Consider the following 15749-nt stretch of genomic DNA (forward strand, 5'->3'; position numbering starts at 1 on the left):
AACTGTTTTGGCACTAATGTCAATCCGAGATTTTAAAGATCTTTTTTTTAAGGTCTCCAGACTCGGCCCACTTCCGATAAACTGGCCCTTCAAAAAAGATGTGTATCTAGCGCTTTGTAAAATTGCATTTGAGAGGTCACTAATAGAGGCATTGTAGAGACCAACATATTTGACATGGTTCAATCCAGCCCTCCAACTACCATGAATAGACTCTGCTAGATTTGTTCGAGGTATCAAGTACTTCTCGTTATCTGACATACTCTGCAGAGATATTGTAATGGCAAAATTACATTATTAACATGACAAAAAAAATTCAAGAGAAATACAAAACCAACCTCTATAATGTAGTGGCCCCAATGGGAAATCCTAGCATGCCACCATGCAAACCAAGTTTCAAGCCGTGGCAAGTCTGAGTCACTTGCATGGCCTGCATTCCACCATGCCCTTAGGCTTCTCATTTCGACTTCTGTAGCTTGCTCTGTAGAGGCATCCTTCCAGCGTCTACATCGGATTTTAAATTCCTCTTGGCTGCCAACTTTTATACATGCCTTTGCATGGGAATGAAGACTTTGCTCCCAATGGAAAAGGCAAGAACGCTCTTTCCCTTCCATTATATTGTCAGGGCCACCATTGAAAGTGGCACGTACAGCTCTCCAGTTGGCTTGGGCCTCATCTGCCATGAACCCTTTGAATTCAGCATTGTCAAACCCTTCTGAAACCATTACTTTGTTGAGAGTATCCCAAAATAGAATTTGTGCGTCAGTATCTTCCACCTTGAAGTCACAAGTTGCAATTGTTTGCAACTCTTGGATAAAAGGATTATACACATGGCAAGCCATGGTAGTCCAATCTTTCATTCGCTTCACAAAGTCAAACAACACCCAACAATGACCCAGTTCTCCTCCAGGTCTCATTTTATTTACCAAATCAACCCCTGAACCAGAACCTTGGGTAGACATTTTAAATACATGACACCTGCTGAATGAACTATGTTGCAATTGTCCAGGAAACACTACACTTTGGAAATAATTATATCTACAATGTCTTTTCAAGTATAAAATTCCATCTAGCCCATCTGACACAGGTCGAGAGTCACGTCGACTCTCCTCAATCCATCTTGATAATCTACACAGACATAAAGTTGATCAATATTCATTGTGATAACATAATTTAATAAACCAATGCAATAACAAATGTTATGGTAATTACCTTCTTTTGTCAAGCAAAGGTTCACATTGTTTTAGCAAATCTTGTAGCTCAACATCCGACATCTTAATCCCATCTTGCACATTTTTAGACAATAAAGTTTCCAGAATAATGTCTTGGACAATTATATTTTGTATCCCTTTAGGGCATACAGCACCACCAGCCCTCACCATTTCAGAAACTTTGGTTTTAATGGCATCCTTTGTTCTTCTAGTCAAACCATCTCCAACGGGATGATTATGATGGCCATGGTGTATGACTGCACGAGTAAGATTCACACCATCTCTACATTCTGGCATGCAGAGTAACATTTCACAGTAACATCTCTCCAAGCAAATTGGTGGACGACCACAATGTATACATGATAAGGAGCCATATGATTCAATTGACACATTTGCTGGGGCCACTCTAATCAATCTCCCATCCCATTGTGTCTCATTCTCTATCCCAATTCTTTCTTTATAACCACAAGTTGCATTTATACAACGGAGGTGACCTCCACATTCCTTTCTACGAACCACACCAGGAAATACTATATTTGTTGTAACAGGATCACTCCAAACATGACCATCAAATTTTGACTCCGTACCTTTTGTGCGATGTTTCATTGAAGTAGCTGGTAGCTCAAAGAAAACATCACCATCATAAGTAGAAGGCAACTCATCCACAGTGACGCGCATTCCAACCTTCTCATAGGCCTCACGCAATCTGTTCTTTATAGGTAGTTGCATAATAATCTCAATGACACTATGTTGTTTGTCATTCTCAATGTTGCTAGCTGAATCATGTTTCCTTGCCTCATCATTTTTGTTGCAAACAGAGTAGAAATCTTTTTTGTTTTCGTGCACTAGAGTCTTCTGAAGTTCATTGTCATCAAGCTTGAATCTTTTTCCCTTCACGGTGAAAATATCACCAAACTGCGCATCAAGGTGAAACATTTTGTATCCATCGTCATGGACTTCGTATTGCAGCTCCATTGTCAAATCAGACCCATTATCACCAAAGTGCTGATGGACAGATATGGACCCAAGTGTGAATTGAAAATGGCTAGCAAGCACCATCTCTGACAACACTCCTCTACCTATGGAAGTGCGAACAAACATATGCAAAGATCTATCCTCATTCTGAATTGTGACAGATTCCATAAGAACGGAATGGTTGAGCTGTGCAACTTAATGAGATGAAGTCCAAAGGGTGAGATCAAGAGGAGAGTGTTCGTTTCAAGAACTCATTTTAAACAAGAGTCTGCCGCAAGAAAAAATGCTCACAAATGCTTTGCACACACTGCCCATTGTTTATACTCACAACTTTGTAAGATAGGTCTTGTGAAAGTCGGCACAAGTGTGACAATGGTACTGAACCATGATGTAAATTTTAGCCATCATTTGTTAACAACAATACTATAATACCATGGACTCTTAGACCTTTTAATCCCCAACCTTTTTTTGACACGTATGGGAGTTACTGCAAGCCATTCTCGCTAGCAATGACATTTCATTATTGCTACATAAAGTTGATAGATAGATATAAATTATAACTGTGGCGAACAAGAAATGGTTGGTTAGCACATCTCTAACCTTTTGAATATAAATTATAGGGGTCTATTGGACTCTATCTTTCATCAATTATTAATGAAAGGTAGAGGCCAATAGACACCTTTCGTCGACGAAAGGGGTCTATGGGCCTCTATCTTTCATGAACCATTAATTAAATATAGAGGTTAATAAACCCCTTTCGTTGGCCTCTATATTTAATTATTCTCTCCAATAGGGGTCTATCATTAATTGAATATTAATCAAAAAATATTTAATTGTATGTCGACCTCACACAGTAAAATTATCAACCTCACAATTATGAGAAATTATCAACCTCACACAGTAATGATGTTTAATTAAATGATCACTCATCATTGCTGCATTCTCATTAGCAATCGCATTCGTATGATAATCATTATAAGTCATGGTTCCTATTAACATCATAGTTTGGTAGCATAGATTGTAATTAAAGCTAATAGACCCCTTTCGTCGACGAAAGGGGTCTATTGGCCATTCATTTTCATGATAGCCCTTGGATGAATTATGGATTGGATCGGCCATCGCCGCCCTCACCCTCGTGATGACTCGCGACCCACTTTTCCCGCGCCCTCGTGTCTCTCTGTACTCTAGGCTCTCATGAAAATAAATGGCCAATAGACCCGTTTTGTCGACGAAAGGGGTCTATTGGCCTTTAAATTTCCTTAAGGGCTCATGAAAATGAAAAGCCAAAATACCCCTTTCGTCGACGAAAGGGGTATATTGGCCTTTAAATTTTCTTAAGGGCTCATGAAAATGAAAAGCCAAAATACCCCTTTCGTCGACGAAAGGGGTATTTTGGCCTTTCATTTTCATGAGGAAAAAGGAGCCCCAAATTTGAAAAAAAAACATTTGTCTTAATTCTCCTCATTAGTCTCTTAAACACCAACCATAAATGCCATAACTTCACCAACCATAAATGCCATAACTTGAACTGATATCCCTATGAAAAATCGACTTTAAACTTCAAACAACCATTTTGTTTTTTTCCATTTTGTTTTTTTGCATGAGAAATCATGAGAAAATCATGAGAATCTTACACAAATAACAAGAAGACGGTATCCTTTAATTTTGGCATCGTTTGGGGGTGGCCCACCTTTTTCCTCATGCAAATGAAAAGCCAAAATACCCCTTTCGTCTCGACGAAAGGGGTATTTTGGCCTTTCATTTTCTTTAATTTTAAAATACCCTTTTCATTTTCTTAAAAAAATTAAAGAAAATGAAATGAAAGGCCAAAATATTTTGGCCTTTCATTTTCTTTAATTTTAAAATACCCTTTCATTTTCTTAAAAAAATTAAAGAAAATGAAAGGCCAAAATATTTTGGCCTTTCATTTTCTTTAATTTTAAAATACCCTTTCATTTTCTTAAAAAAAATTAAAGAAAATGAAAGGCCAAAATACCCCTTTCGTCGACGAAAGGGGTATTTTGGCCTTTCATTTTCTTTAATTTTTTTAATACCCTTAAAAAAATTAAAGAAAATGAAAGGCCAAAATACCCCTTTCGTCGACGAAAGGGGTATTTTGGCCTTTCATTTTCTTTAATTTTAAAATACCCTTTCATTTTCTTAACTAAATTAAAGAAAATGAAAGGCCATTTTGGCCTTTCATTTTCTTTAATTTTAAAATACCCTTTCATTTTCTTAAAAAAATTAAAGAAAATGAAAGGCCAAAATACCCCTTTCGTCGACGAAAGGGGTATTGTGGCCTTTCGTTTTCAATCTTCAACGCCGCTCTGCCTCCCTCGCCCTCACCCTCGCCCTTGCTCTGCATCGCTGTATACATATTGCTCTGCCTCCCTCGACGTCAACTGCCTCCCTCGCCCTTGCTCTGCCTCCGCATTAGAGAGCGTGTAGACGAGCGTGTAGACGAGCCTAGGTCGTCGCCGACTCCCGTTGTGGGAGATTGACGCGCCGACCAGGTTAAGCCAACGTCACCCAATCCCTCGCCCTTGCTCTGCCTCCACATTAGAGAGCGTGTAGACGAGCGTGTAGACGAGCCTAGGTCGTCGCCGACTCCCGTTGTGGGAGATTGACGCGCTCTTGCTCTGCCTCCGCATTAGAGAGCGTGTAGACGAGCGTGTAGACGAGCCTAGGTCGTCGCCGACTCCCTTTGTGGGAGATTGACGCGCCGACCAGGTTAAGCCAACGTCACCCAAGCAAAGGCCTACAAGCAATGCATCTCTAGCATGGGTGTTGTTGGGCAGAACAAGCAGCGCATCTGTAACGCTAATAGTACTGTGCAGAAAGAAAAAAGAAAGGCAAAGTGCAGCAAAAGCTCCTACAGCAGATAGAAGGCCTGTGAGCAACAAGGACGGGCTCCTACGGGGCAGATAGAAGGCTTCCCTCGACGTCAACCTGTGGACGGCGTCAAGTAAGATACCCCCCTTTTTTGTTGATTCTCTCCATAATTATTAGGGCCTCAAGTATGTGTAATACTTTGTTTGGTTTTGGTAAATTGGTGATCCAGGCATTTCTCCATCTTCACTCACTACTCCTAAATGGTTGGCCATGGTTTCCACAAAAACTCCATCCAAAAGTCCGACAAGTCAAAACCCAAACTTGTCGCCCTTCCTTGTGAATAGAGAGTAGGGACACTTTAGTTGAAGTCTCTATCTTGCTAAGAACCAAATTGAGTCTCCATTTGGAGTTCCAAGTCTCAAGCTTTTCTATTGGCCCATTTGAGCTTTACATGGTGGCCTCCCCATTATTTAGTGGAGAGCTATTTTTGGTGCAGACCCTAGATGCCCGGTAGCTTGTAAGATAGTACAACATTGCATATGGGGGTGTAGATCTCCTCAAAGGATTTTGGGCTTAGCATATATAAGTAGATTGAGGAGAGATACCATACATGTTACTTAGGGTGCTTGAGACGAGGAGGATATACATGAGTTTTGTCCAAAACAAGAAGCCACAACTCATATCTATGAACATGTAAGCATATCAAAAGTTTAGTGATCTTTCATCTCTTAGATTTACAAGTATGATTGTACGCTTTTAAGGTTAATAACTTGTTCTTGTATGCTTAATAACTTTTTCTTGTATGCTTTTGTTGTCCAGCTAGTCTCCTCAAGCCCCATCATCTCGTCAAGTGCAACTTCAATTAGCAGCATCACGATCAAGCTTCAGGTATTTTCTATTTTGAAGCCTCTTGGGGTTTCTTTGCATGCTACTGAAGTAATGCTGGGATTTAATTGACCTTGTAAGTCTATTCTATGCCATGTGATGACTTCTTTTTTTAAATGCATCTTTGTCACATTGGCAGGATGGTAAAATTAAGAACTTCTGAGAGGAGGGGGAGAGGTGGAAGAGGAGAACGAGGAGGCAAGAGAGGTGGAAGGACAAGTAGCAAGAGAAGTTTGCAAGTGGAATCTACACCAAATTTAGAGATTCAAAAAGAGGTTGAAATTGAAGTTGAAGAGGATAAGGAGATGGAAGACTTTGAAGACACTACTATAATTGTGGAGGAATCTTCTAAGAAGAGAAAGAAAGAGGATAAACAACTAGATGAGGAGTTTGAGCAAGAGTTTCCTGCTGCACTTGATATTGGCCAAGGGAAGGATGTTATTGAATCTCTTGCAATCAATCCTGGAAAGATTGCTCCCTTGATCCCATTATGTCGTTGTGTTGTAAACACAAGAGTGAGAGGCCTACGAACTGATATGGATAGCCTAAAGCAAGCTCTAGAGGCAGAAAAATATATTCAACAGAAAGGAATGTTTATTTTATCTACAACACTTTCGGATGGTGTTTCACAAGAGGTGACAGATGAAATTGAACAATCATGGGATTCTTGTTGGAGGGATGTAAATGCAGAATTTGAGGCACAGATTATTGATGATGCTGATTGGTCATTTTTGTCTCGAAAGATGTTTTTTGTGTGGGAGGGGAATCACCGTACTGTTGCATGGATGTCTCTAATTGAGGAGAAATTCAAGACATCAAAGGCATGGCATATTCGAGTTTTAGCAAGTTTTATTACTCCAGAGAAAGAAACAGAAATGAAGCTAATAGCTGCTCTTCAAAGGTTCAATCTGTAAGTGCGAGTTCTTACTTATATGTGTTACTTTTTTCGAGCTTTTAAGGGTTTTGTGAACAATTCTTAATATGTTTGAAGCTATGTATTTTTTATTTTTCAGCCTTAATGAAACAGCAATTATTAAAACAAATCTCAAGGATTATTTGTTCAACACGAAGACAATGTGTTCATGTGATGAGAATGAGTACTTATCACTTTTTTCTGAGGAAGAAAAAAGGACACTTGAAAAGCATAGGGCAAATGAAAGCAGTAAAGGATCAAGTACTTGGTATCCTTTGACATCTCTGATGCTAGGGAGAATGGTATTTGCAGTAAGTTTCATACCATTTGTCATGGATGTCTTTTAAATTAGAACTAACTAATTCATTGTACTCATTCATCTCTTTGGAATATATTTTAGCCACTATACAAGCAAGATTATGAGGCAAAGCTAAAGGAACTTCAGCCAAATTTGAGTGTTGCTGATATGGAGAAATCACTTAAAAGTATTCGAAAGGATGTGAATCTCAAGTATGGTCGAAAAATGATCAAGGTATGGTTAATTTAATGATTCTTAACATAAAGTTGACTCTTTAAAGTGTTCAAGTGTTTTTTGAGATTGGTCATATGATCTTTGTTTACAAAATGATCAAGGTATGGGATATGCATGTATTGTATGATTAAAAAATACAGTTGAGTGTGACGATTGCATGTACTGTTTATATGTAGATTCTGTCTATTGTCAAACCAACAAATGGTGAAGATTGGTTTAATATCTTGTGGAGCCTCCCATTTGATGATAAATCATCCATTGTCACATTGGAAAAGTTGTATAACATCTCCATTGCAAAAGTCTCAAAGGAGACACAACTAGCAACCCTCAGAATCTTAGGGTCAGATTCAAATTTGAGAACAAGTTATGGGATGCCAAAAGCTGATAGAGAATTCATAAAGTGGATGGCGAAAGAGGCATGGATGGATCAGTTGCTTTGTGAATCTGAGAGGTTACTCTCTCAGGTCTTGGTTGCTAGTCAACAAGCTAGCTTTGTGCTTCCTCAAGATCCTACGTTGAGAGAGTATTTTGGGGAAATACAAGCAATGAACAGACTTGAACTTTATGAAGATTTAAAGGATTCAATGACTGTTGCTACAGCTGCAACAGGACAAATGGAGATGACGAGGGCATCTCGACGATTGGTGTTTAGGTAAGCAATACATGTTTTTTCCTTTTCAATTAAAAATCCATCCTTAAGTATTTCGCTTCTGTACTAAGACTCTTATTGTATGCAGATTCTTGCAATCCTTAAAAGCTGTTGGTAAGATTGAAAAATTGTTGCCCATATGTCGAGTATGGACAAAAATTCAGGACTTAAAATTCTGTATGTACTCTCCAAACATGATAGAAAAAGAAGGGAAGCAAGTGCTCTCTGAGTGGGAGAGAAAGAACTGCCCGTGGTGGCTCGATATGAAAAAAGGATGTTGCATCGAGGAGGAGGCAGAGCTGTACGCACAACATAAAAAGGGAGAGATGGGTTCATCAAGCTCAAATTCAGTCCATGAGGATGATGCAGTCATTGAGGTTCAAAAAACACTTGAGAAGATGACTAAAAAGGACAAAGATTCAAGTATGGAACTAAAGAAGGGTGGTAGGCCACCAAAAAATCCTGGTACTAATAATGGTAAGTTCTCTTGATCTTTTTCAGGCTATTATTTGTTTGTGTAACATATGTTGTTATCACTTTGTGTCTTTACATATGTGGTGTGGGTTCAGATGTGCAGGTACTGCAGTCTACACCCATTCTGAAAGGATGTAAATGGAAAGATAGGTCTGTCCGCTTTTTGTACATTCCATTGACCTCTCTAACTTTGAATCAGAGTGGCACATGTGATGCTTCACATTGCAAGGTTTGGTGCTATGATTATGTCGAGTTTGGGAAGCAATTGTCTGTCTCAAACTTCACACAAGCCTATATAGACATGAAGGAATACTTTGTGGGTCTTGGAGGTGAAAGAAAAACAAGAAATGGTAAGAGTGTTGCTTGGGCTGCAGATTTTGTCATTATTGATCTGCCTACACAGCTAGAAGCTCTTGGAGTAGAGGATTCCACATCTCCATCTTGGAATTTATTAACAGAGGACCATGTACGCTACTCCTTGCTAGTAGCGGCCACAGTTGTTTCAGATTCTGGCTGGATCCTAGTTATGTGTGCTCCTCATGTTCTTCATTTGGTTGAGCGTTATGCTAGGATCAGTAGATTGGAGTTTGCATGTCGAATGTACATGCAATGCTTAGATGCATATTGCACAATCAAAGTTGGTGGTATTGATCATAAGGTGAGACAATTGTCATACAATGACCTGTTGAAAGAATTTATGCTCTCGTATAATGAAATGGCTTGTACTAAGTATATGTTTAATTATTTTCTTATCTTCAGGTGGATGTTGTGGTTTTATGCCTTCTTCATCGGGCTGGTATGTCTTGTGTTTGTAATCCTGGAAATGCTTCCGTGGTTGGTACCAAATTGGGAATTGCTTTTGGAAGTAGTTTGTTTCATCATTATTTACCAACAAGTGAGCAGACTATAAAACATGGAGAGAGTATTCCATGGAGAGGTGCATTGGAGAAGGCTCCATGCATGATGTTGTACTTCTTGGAGTTCTTGTGTCCAATTTCTGGACATGTGGTGGACTTAGGTGCTGGGACTGGTTCTATGCAAAAAGCATGCGTGCATTCTGGGAGAGCATGCTTATCTATTGAGAATGATCCTAACATTTGCAATTCTATATTGCAACCATTTTTGGATGGACAGAAAGGAAAGGGAAATGTGTTAAGCAACTATGGGACTCTAAATGATTCCGAAGATGTGGAAATGGTTGTTAATCTTCCAGACGACTAGTAAGTATGTTACTCTCGTGTTTAATCTTTTTAAACTTATTTGTTGGTTGGAGAATATTATTATCAATGAGGCATTGATATTGATTAATCTATTTTAGCTTTTTGCCTTCTTATGCAGGTGCTATGGCTGAGGTGATGTGTAATGACATTGCATTCAATGCTCCCATCAAAGAGAGAAGGCATCGTCGCAATATCTATGTGGATGACATTAGTAAAGAAGATTGAGTCTAGTGATTTGACATGAGTTTTTCCTTTCAAGCATTGAGTCTAGTGATTTGACATGAGTATTTCCCTTCAAGCAATTCATTTTGCTTGTGATGCCCTAGTATTGAACATGCATAACTTTTGTGGTGTCTTACACCTATTTCATTTGCTAGAGATGTAGTAATCATATTGAAGAACTATTAGTACATCATGTGAGTACCCACCATGAATATTAATCTCAATATCGCATATTCAATTTTGAGCATGTTGGTTTCATAAAACTTTTTCTATTTGCTAGAGATGTGATAATCATGTCATATCTTAATTAAGGTTTGCATGTCAAAACTATGAGTTGTGTACAAATGATCATCATGGTGAATTGAATCTTGAAGTATCTCCTTGCAACTAATAAATGTTTCGGCATAGATGCATGCAAATTTGCACCCTAAATTCTTCACCATGTGACTTGCAATCATTTCATCATCACTATCTATCATGGTAGTATGAATGATGGATGATGTAGGTGGAGGGTGTTGAAATGAAGTAGACATGAAAAGTAGTTTTGTGAATAAAGGGTCTTATAAGCCCTAAATACTATTGGAAAGAAATGTAATTAAATGTATATAGCCTCTTTGTAGGGTAGTTTTATGAGTAAAGGGTGTGTGATGTTAGCGGCATCTTTGTGGGGTAGAAATGTATATAGTATCTTCTTGGGGTAGTTTTATGACTAAATGGTGTGTGATGTTATGATAAAATTGTCTACGAAATCACAATATAGGCCATGCTCAGAAAAATGTGCTCAGACCAGCACGCTCAGAGAAAAGACACACCCCGGGGAACTTCCCATATCCTAATTTTGAGCTTTAGATCTAACTGATTCTGGGGTTCCTTAAAGTTTGGTCCACCCTCATAGAAACCTGGGATAAAGATCCCTTCTACAAGAAGAACATACAGAACTCATTATTAGAAAATAGTTCATTCATATCCTTAGCAAAATAATGGTCCATCACACCAGAAATTATGTCCACTGGGTCAAAAGTCAAACAACAAACAATCTGTCAGTACAATCCACTAATCTCATAGTGATCTGCTAAAAGTCTTAATCGTCATCTAGGTTACTAACACCATCACCGGGATTCTCTCTATTCATCCTCATCATGACTTTATTCAACTTATCTACTTTCAACCAGAACTTAGAAACTATCATCTTTCAATCAGAATCCAAATCAATTCATCAATTCTCAATGAGAATTCTAAAATCATATCAACCAGCATCCAAAATCATCATCTAGAATAGCATTTTTTCTTATAACTTCGTCTTTGTTTTACTCGTATATATTGTAAGTAAAGAGCTACAGCTATACCCACAATATATATGTGTAGTCACGGTCCTTGGAACTATAAGGTGAATACCATCATATCTAGGCCTCAAGCAAGTCAGGTGTTCCACAGAATTGCGGTACTTCCATTTGAAGACCCAATTCCCAATTTATGAATCTTCATTCTGAGTAACGATTTGTATGAATTTCATCACACAATTACAATCTTTTACTGGTAACTCATAATTTTTTGACATTTCTTGCTTCTTCTTTTATCAACTTTAGCCAATTCGCTCTGATACCAGTTGAAAGATCCCTGCCCCTTTTGCGCATCGAGAATTCCAGGGTGCTAGTGGAAGTAGCACTTCTTGCATAGGGCAGAGCCTCTCACTCGGGGCCTCGCCCACCATGGATGTCTGGACAAGAGACTAATCCCTTGGTTCTCCCAAAAGCGAACCTAGAAAAACTTCCCTCGCCCCCAGAAGGCATAGGCTATTCCTCCGGGAAAATTTATTCTAACATAGTCAAGAGCCTTAATTTACCCTTTTTCATTCTGACCGAACTCGCAGATCACATCGTCAGATCAAGGGAGGAACTTGCACTTGGATTATACAGACCAACGCTTTTTTCCCCGTCAAGAGGCACAACCGTTGATTCTCTTCCATAAAAGAAGGATTATCTGTGATTTACTTCAACTATCGTAATTTAAACCCAATTGAATTTTATTTTAGGAATCCATCAGTCCAGCCTAACCCCATCGATCCCATGGGTTAGCCAATCGCCCACCACTCTATTTGATAGGATCCATTTAGAAATTTGGTTATGTTTTGTGTCCCGGGTACCAGGGAAAAGAGTTCCTAGGCCCCCTAGCCGGATTTATGCAAATTACATTTCAGACATACCACTTACGCACCCAATATAAAATTGCCTTTCATAGATTCCGCTATATTTAAAGCAAACTTTTAATGAAACCATAGTATCACTGATCATAATCCTCTAAAATATCTAGCTTGAAGTCCAATTTCCAATCATTCCTTTATCGGTGTACCTATGGCATCATTGGCAACTAGAACGCTCACCACCTGCTCACTCAGGGGCCTTTTCAATGCTTCCTAGCTCATAGTACCTAGAAATATAATCACAAAAAATCCCGATGGACTCTCCATTGAAGATCATCTAGATCAATCAACAAGATCCATATAAAAGGGTCATGAACTCATCCGTTAGACCATCAAGGTCAATCAACCAGATCCATGTCCGTGTTCAGAAAATAACTTCGACTCATTGTTCCATTTTCTCCCTCGATGCACGCGTGGGTATCCTCGACGTGATCCAGAGCCCGAGCACAGTATGGTCAGCACCCTCTAGGCTCCTTCGCAAATCACCTAGCGCTTCACTTATAGGCCGCTTCCTTGGTCCCTCATCCACCGTATACCGGAAGCTCACCATTTTAATCGAATCGAGGCTGGTCAAGACCTCGGCCGCGACCTTGCCACACGAGACGTCCTTCATTGACTCTCCGTCAGCTGTTGTGCAACCTTTTCACTTAGGTCCTCATGACCTTAATCGACAAGATAGCCAAATGCTTCCCCAGCATTCCTGACATAAAACAGTCTTTTAAAAACAGATTTCATATACGAATACAGTTTCCAATGAACTCCCTTCTTTCCACATCGTTCCACGTCATTTCTCATTATTCCACATTCTTCTACATTAATTCACATCGCATCATTCCTCATCCATTCATATCTATTCACATCATCCCACATCCATTCGCATCATTCCATATTCAATCACATCCATTCACATCGTCCTACATCCATTCACATCATTCCACATTCATTCACATCCACTCACATCCATTCACATCCACTCACATCTATTCCCATCCATTTAAATCATAACACATCCATCCACATCCATTCACATTCATAAAAATGACAAAAATCATTCTTTTAGCATAAGAATATCTATATCTAGAATATGATAGGAATTACTCTTTTTGCATTATTTAAAATTATGTATAAAAATAAGAATTATCTCTTTTCTAAAAAAGTTTGCCAGAGCTTCGCTGTAATTACTGGAAATGTTCAATTTTCTAAATTGAATTGAAAACTTGTAATGAAAATATGATAGAAACTCCTCTTTTAAACTAAAATTGAATTATGCATACATAGCATAATTATAACCATAAGTACACGCATAATTATGATTAATTCTCTAGATTAAACTAAAATAACCATTCCTTCTTTCTAAAAAGGTAAGCATATCTCTTTTCCAATTTAGGATGAGTTAATATGATTTTTCCATGTCATAAATAAGTTTAAAAGAATTAATCATCCTTTTTCCTAGATTAAAAAATCATGAAAAGAACTAATCTCTTTCTCTAGCTTGTCAATCTTAGAGTTTGGCTTAAGATGAAGAGATTATGAATGACAATCATCCTTCTACTAAGGATCTAGCCATAAGAATGACTAATCTTTTAAAAAGAGAGGTTTTTATTAAGATTAAGCATAAAAAATTAACATTATGAATCTTTGTGTAAGATTCCTCCCCCAAACCCCTTTTTGATGTCTAGTATCTTCTTCTATAATCAATCCCTCTTCAGAAATATAAAAGACTTGTTTCTAACTGTTTTAACCTAGAGAGAGAAAATATTCTAGAGAGAGAATATTCAGATTTTTAATATTTTTGGATAGAAAATTATCTCATCTTATTAAAATAAGTTTCCCTGAAACAGAAATTCAAAAAGAACTTTCCAATGTGCAATTGGAATTAATTGGAAATGTGTATAAAGGACCTTAGTCTAAGGGTCTAGATTTTCGGAAATTTTTGGATTATGGTCCAATTAAGGTTCCTATGGACCAATAGCATCAATCCATGTGTAGGGAGGAGATAAATCCAATTTGAAAAAGAAGATACCCAAAAATGAGTAAATACTCACATAAGATGAAGAGTTGAAAATGTACAAGGTTTATTAGTAAAAAATTATGAGCAATATTAAAAGTATGACATATGTAAGGAAGAGGAGTTCTTTAAAGGAGGTGCATATTTCACATAAGATGAAGAGTTGAAAATGTACAAGGTTTATTAGTAAAAAATTATGAGCAATATTAAAAGTATGACATATGTAAGGAAGAGGAGTTCTTTAAAGGAGGTGCATATTTCACATAAGATGAAGAGTTGAAAATGTACAAGGTTTATTAGTAAAAAATTATGAGCAATATTAAAAGTATGACATATGTAAGGAAGAGGAGTTCTTTAAAGGAGGTGCATATTTCACATAAGATGAAGAGTTGAAAATGTACAAGGTTTATTAGTAAAAAATTATGAGCAATATTAAAAGTATGACATATGTAAGGAAGAGGAGTTCTTTAAAGGAGGTGCATATTTCACATAAGATGAAGAGTTGAAAATGTACAAGGTTTATTAGTAAAAAATTATGAGCAATATTAAAAGTATGACATATGTAAGGAAGGGGAGTTCTTTAAAGGAGGTGCATATTTCACATAAGATGAAGAGTTGAAAATGTACAAGGTTTATTAGTAAAAAACTATGAGCAATATTAAAAATATGACATATGTAAGGAAGGGGAATTCTTTAAAGGAGGTGCATATTTCACATGCTTGAATGAGTTTTAAACTCATAAAAATTGAGATATTTCATCTCTCCTCTCTCCTCATTCAAGTCTAGTTCCAAAAAGTTAGCTTAACTGACCTAAAAATGGTCAAATATTGACCAAACTGATTTAGAAAATTCTAGAATCAGTTTGTTTGGTTAGGAGCTCAATTTTTCCTATAAATAGAAGCCTCACCCTTGTTGAAAAATATATAGTGTTTATGCATCGTTACTCTACTCCACCTAAGCCAAGAACTGTGAATTCATTTAATAATTCACTAGTTTTTGGAGCTTCCCTCTTTCTTCAATCCCCATTAGTGGCTCCATCAACATACTTAACCAATTGATTGGTTGGGGGCCTCTACCGTGAACAAAGAATCAAGCAAGTTGTAAGGTAATTAGTGAATATTCATCTTTCTATAATTTCTCAATGTTTCTCTCTTCTCAACCCCTCTCAAGCTTGAGAAGTTTAATTAGTATGGTTTTTTTTAAATGCTATTGAAGTTTGAATAGTAGTGAAGAGTTACATAATTTAATAAATGCTATTGAAGTTAATTTTCATTTATGTTTAAATTCTAATGATTTTTATGTAATTTCTCTCTCTCACTCAAGAAATGGTCATACTCATGACCCATTCTCAATCCCAAAGAAGCTTTTCCTTAATCCAAGATTAAGCTATGCTTGAGGCCAAATTAATGGTTTTTTTTTCTATGCTTTTAGTTTATGCATATTGATGATTCAATCCATTATGGATTAATGATCCAATTAGAGATCATTTTAATTATTTCCTTAATGATAAGCTTTATCCCTTAGAAAAATTGAGATTTATCAGTCATAGCAGCGGAGCTATGGCAAAATTTTTATAAAAATTATGCATAAAATAATTTCATTCAAAGCATAAAAAGAGGACTTCCTACCAT

At 37.4% G+C, this 15749-nt stretch overlaps 1 protein-coding gene across 1 annotated transcript; it reads left to right on the forward strand.

Annotated features, from left to right (window-relative positions):
• Positions 1-5838: 5838 nt before the first annotated feature.
• Positions 5839-9689, forward strand: LOC147602605 (uncharacterized). Its single transcript, XM_086797826.1, has 9 exons — positions 5839-5903; positions 6040-6810; positions 6914-7124; positions 7214-7345; positions 7522-7997; positions 8083-8108; positions 8196-8471; positions 8564-9126; positions 9228-9689. The coding sequence occupies exons 2-9, from the start codon at positions 6041-6043 to the stop codon at positions 9687-9689; spliced, it is 2916 nt and encodes a 971-aa protein (XP_086653952.1). The 5' UTR covers positions 5839-5903; position 6040.
• Positions 9690-15749: the final 6060 nt, after the last annotated feature.

The sequence above is a fragment of the Cibotium barometz genome, unplaced genomic scaffold (assembly GCF_041138505.1).
Source record: "Cibotium barometz isolate CiBa-2024 unplaced genomic scaffold, ASM4113850v1 ctg390, whole genome shotgun sequence".
Taxonomy (NCBI): Eukaryota; Viridiplantae; Streptophyta; class Polypodiopsida; order Cyatheales; family Cibotiaceae; genus Cibotium; species Cibotium barometz.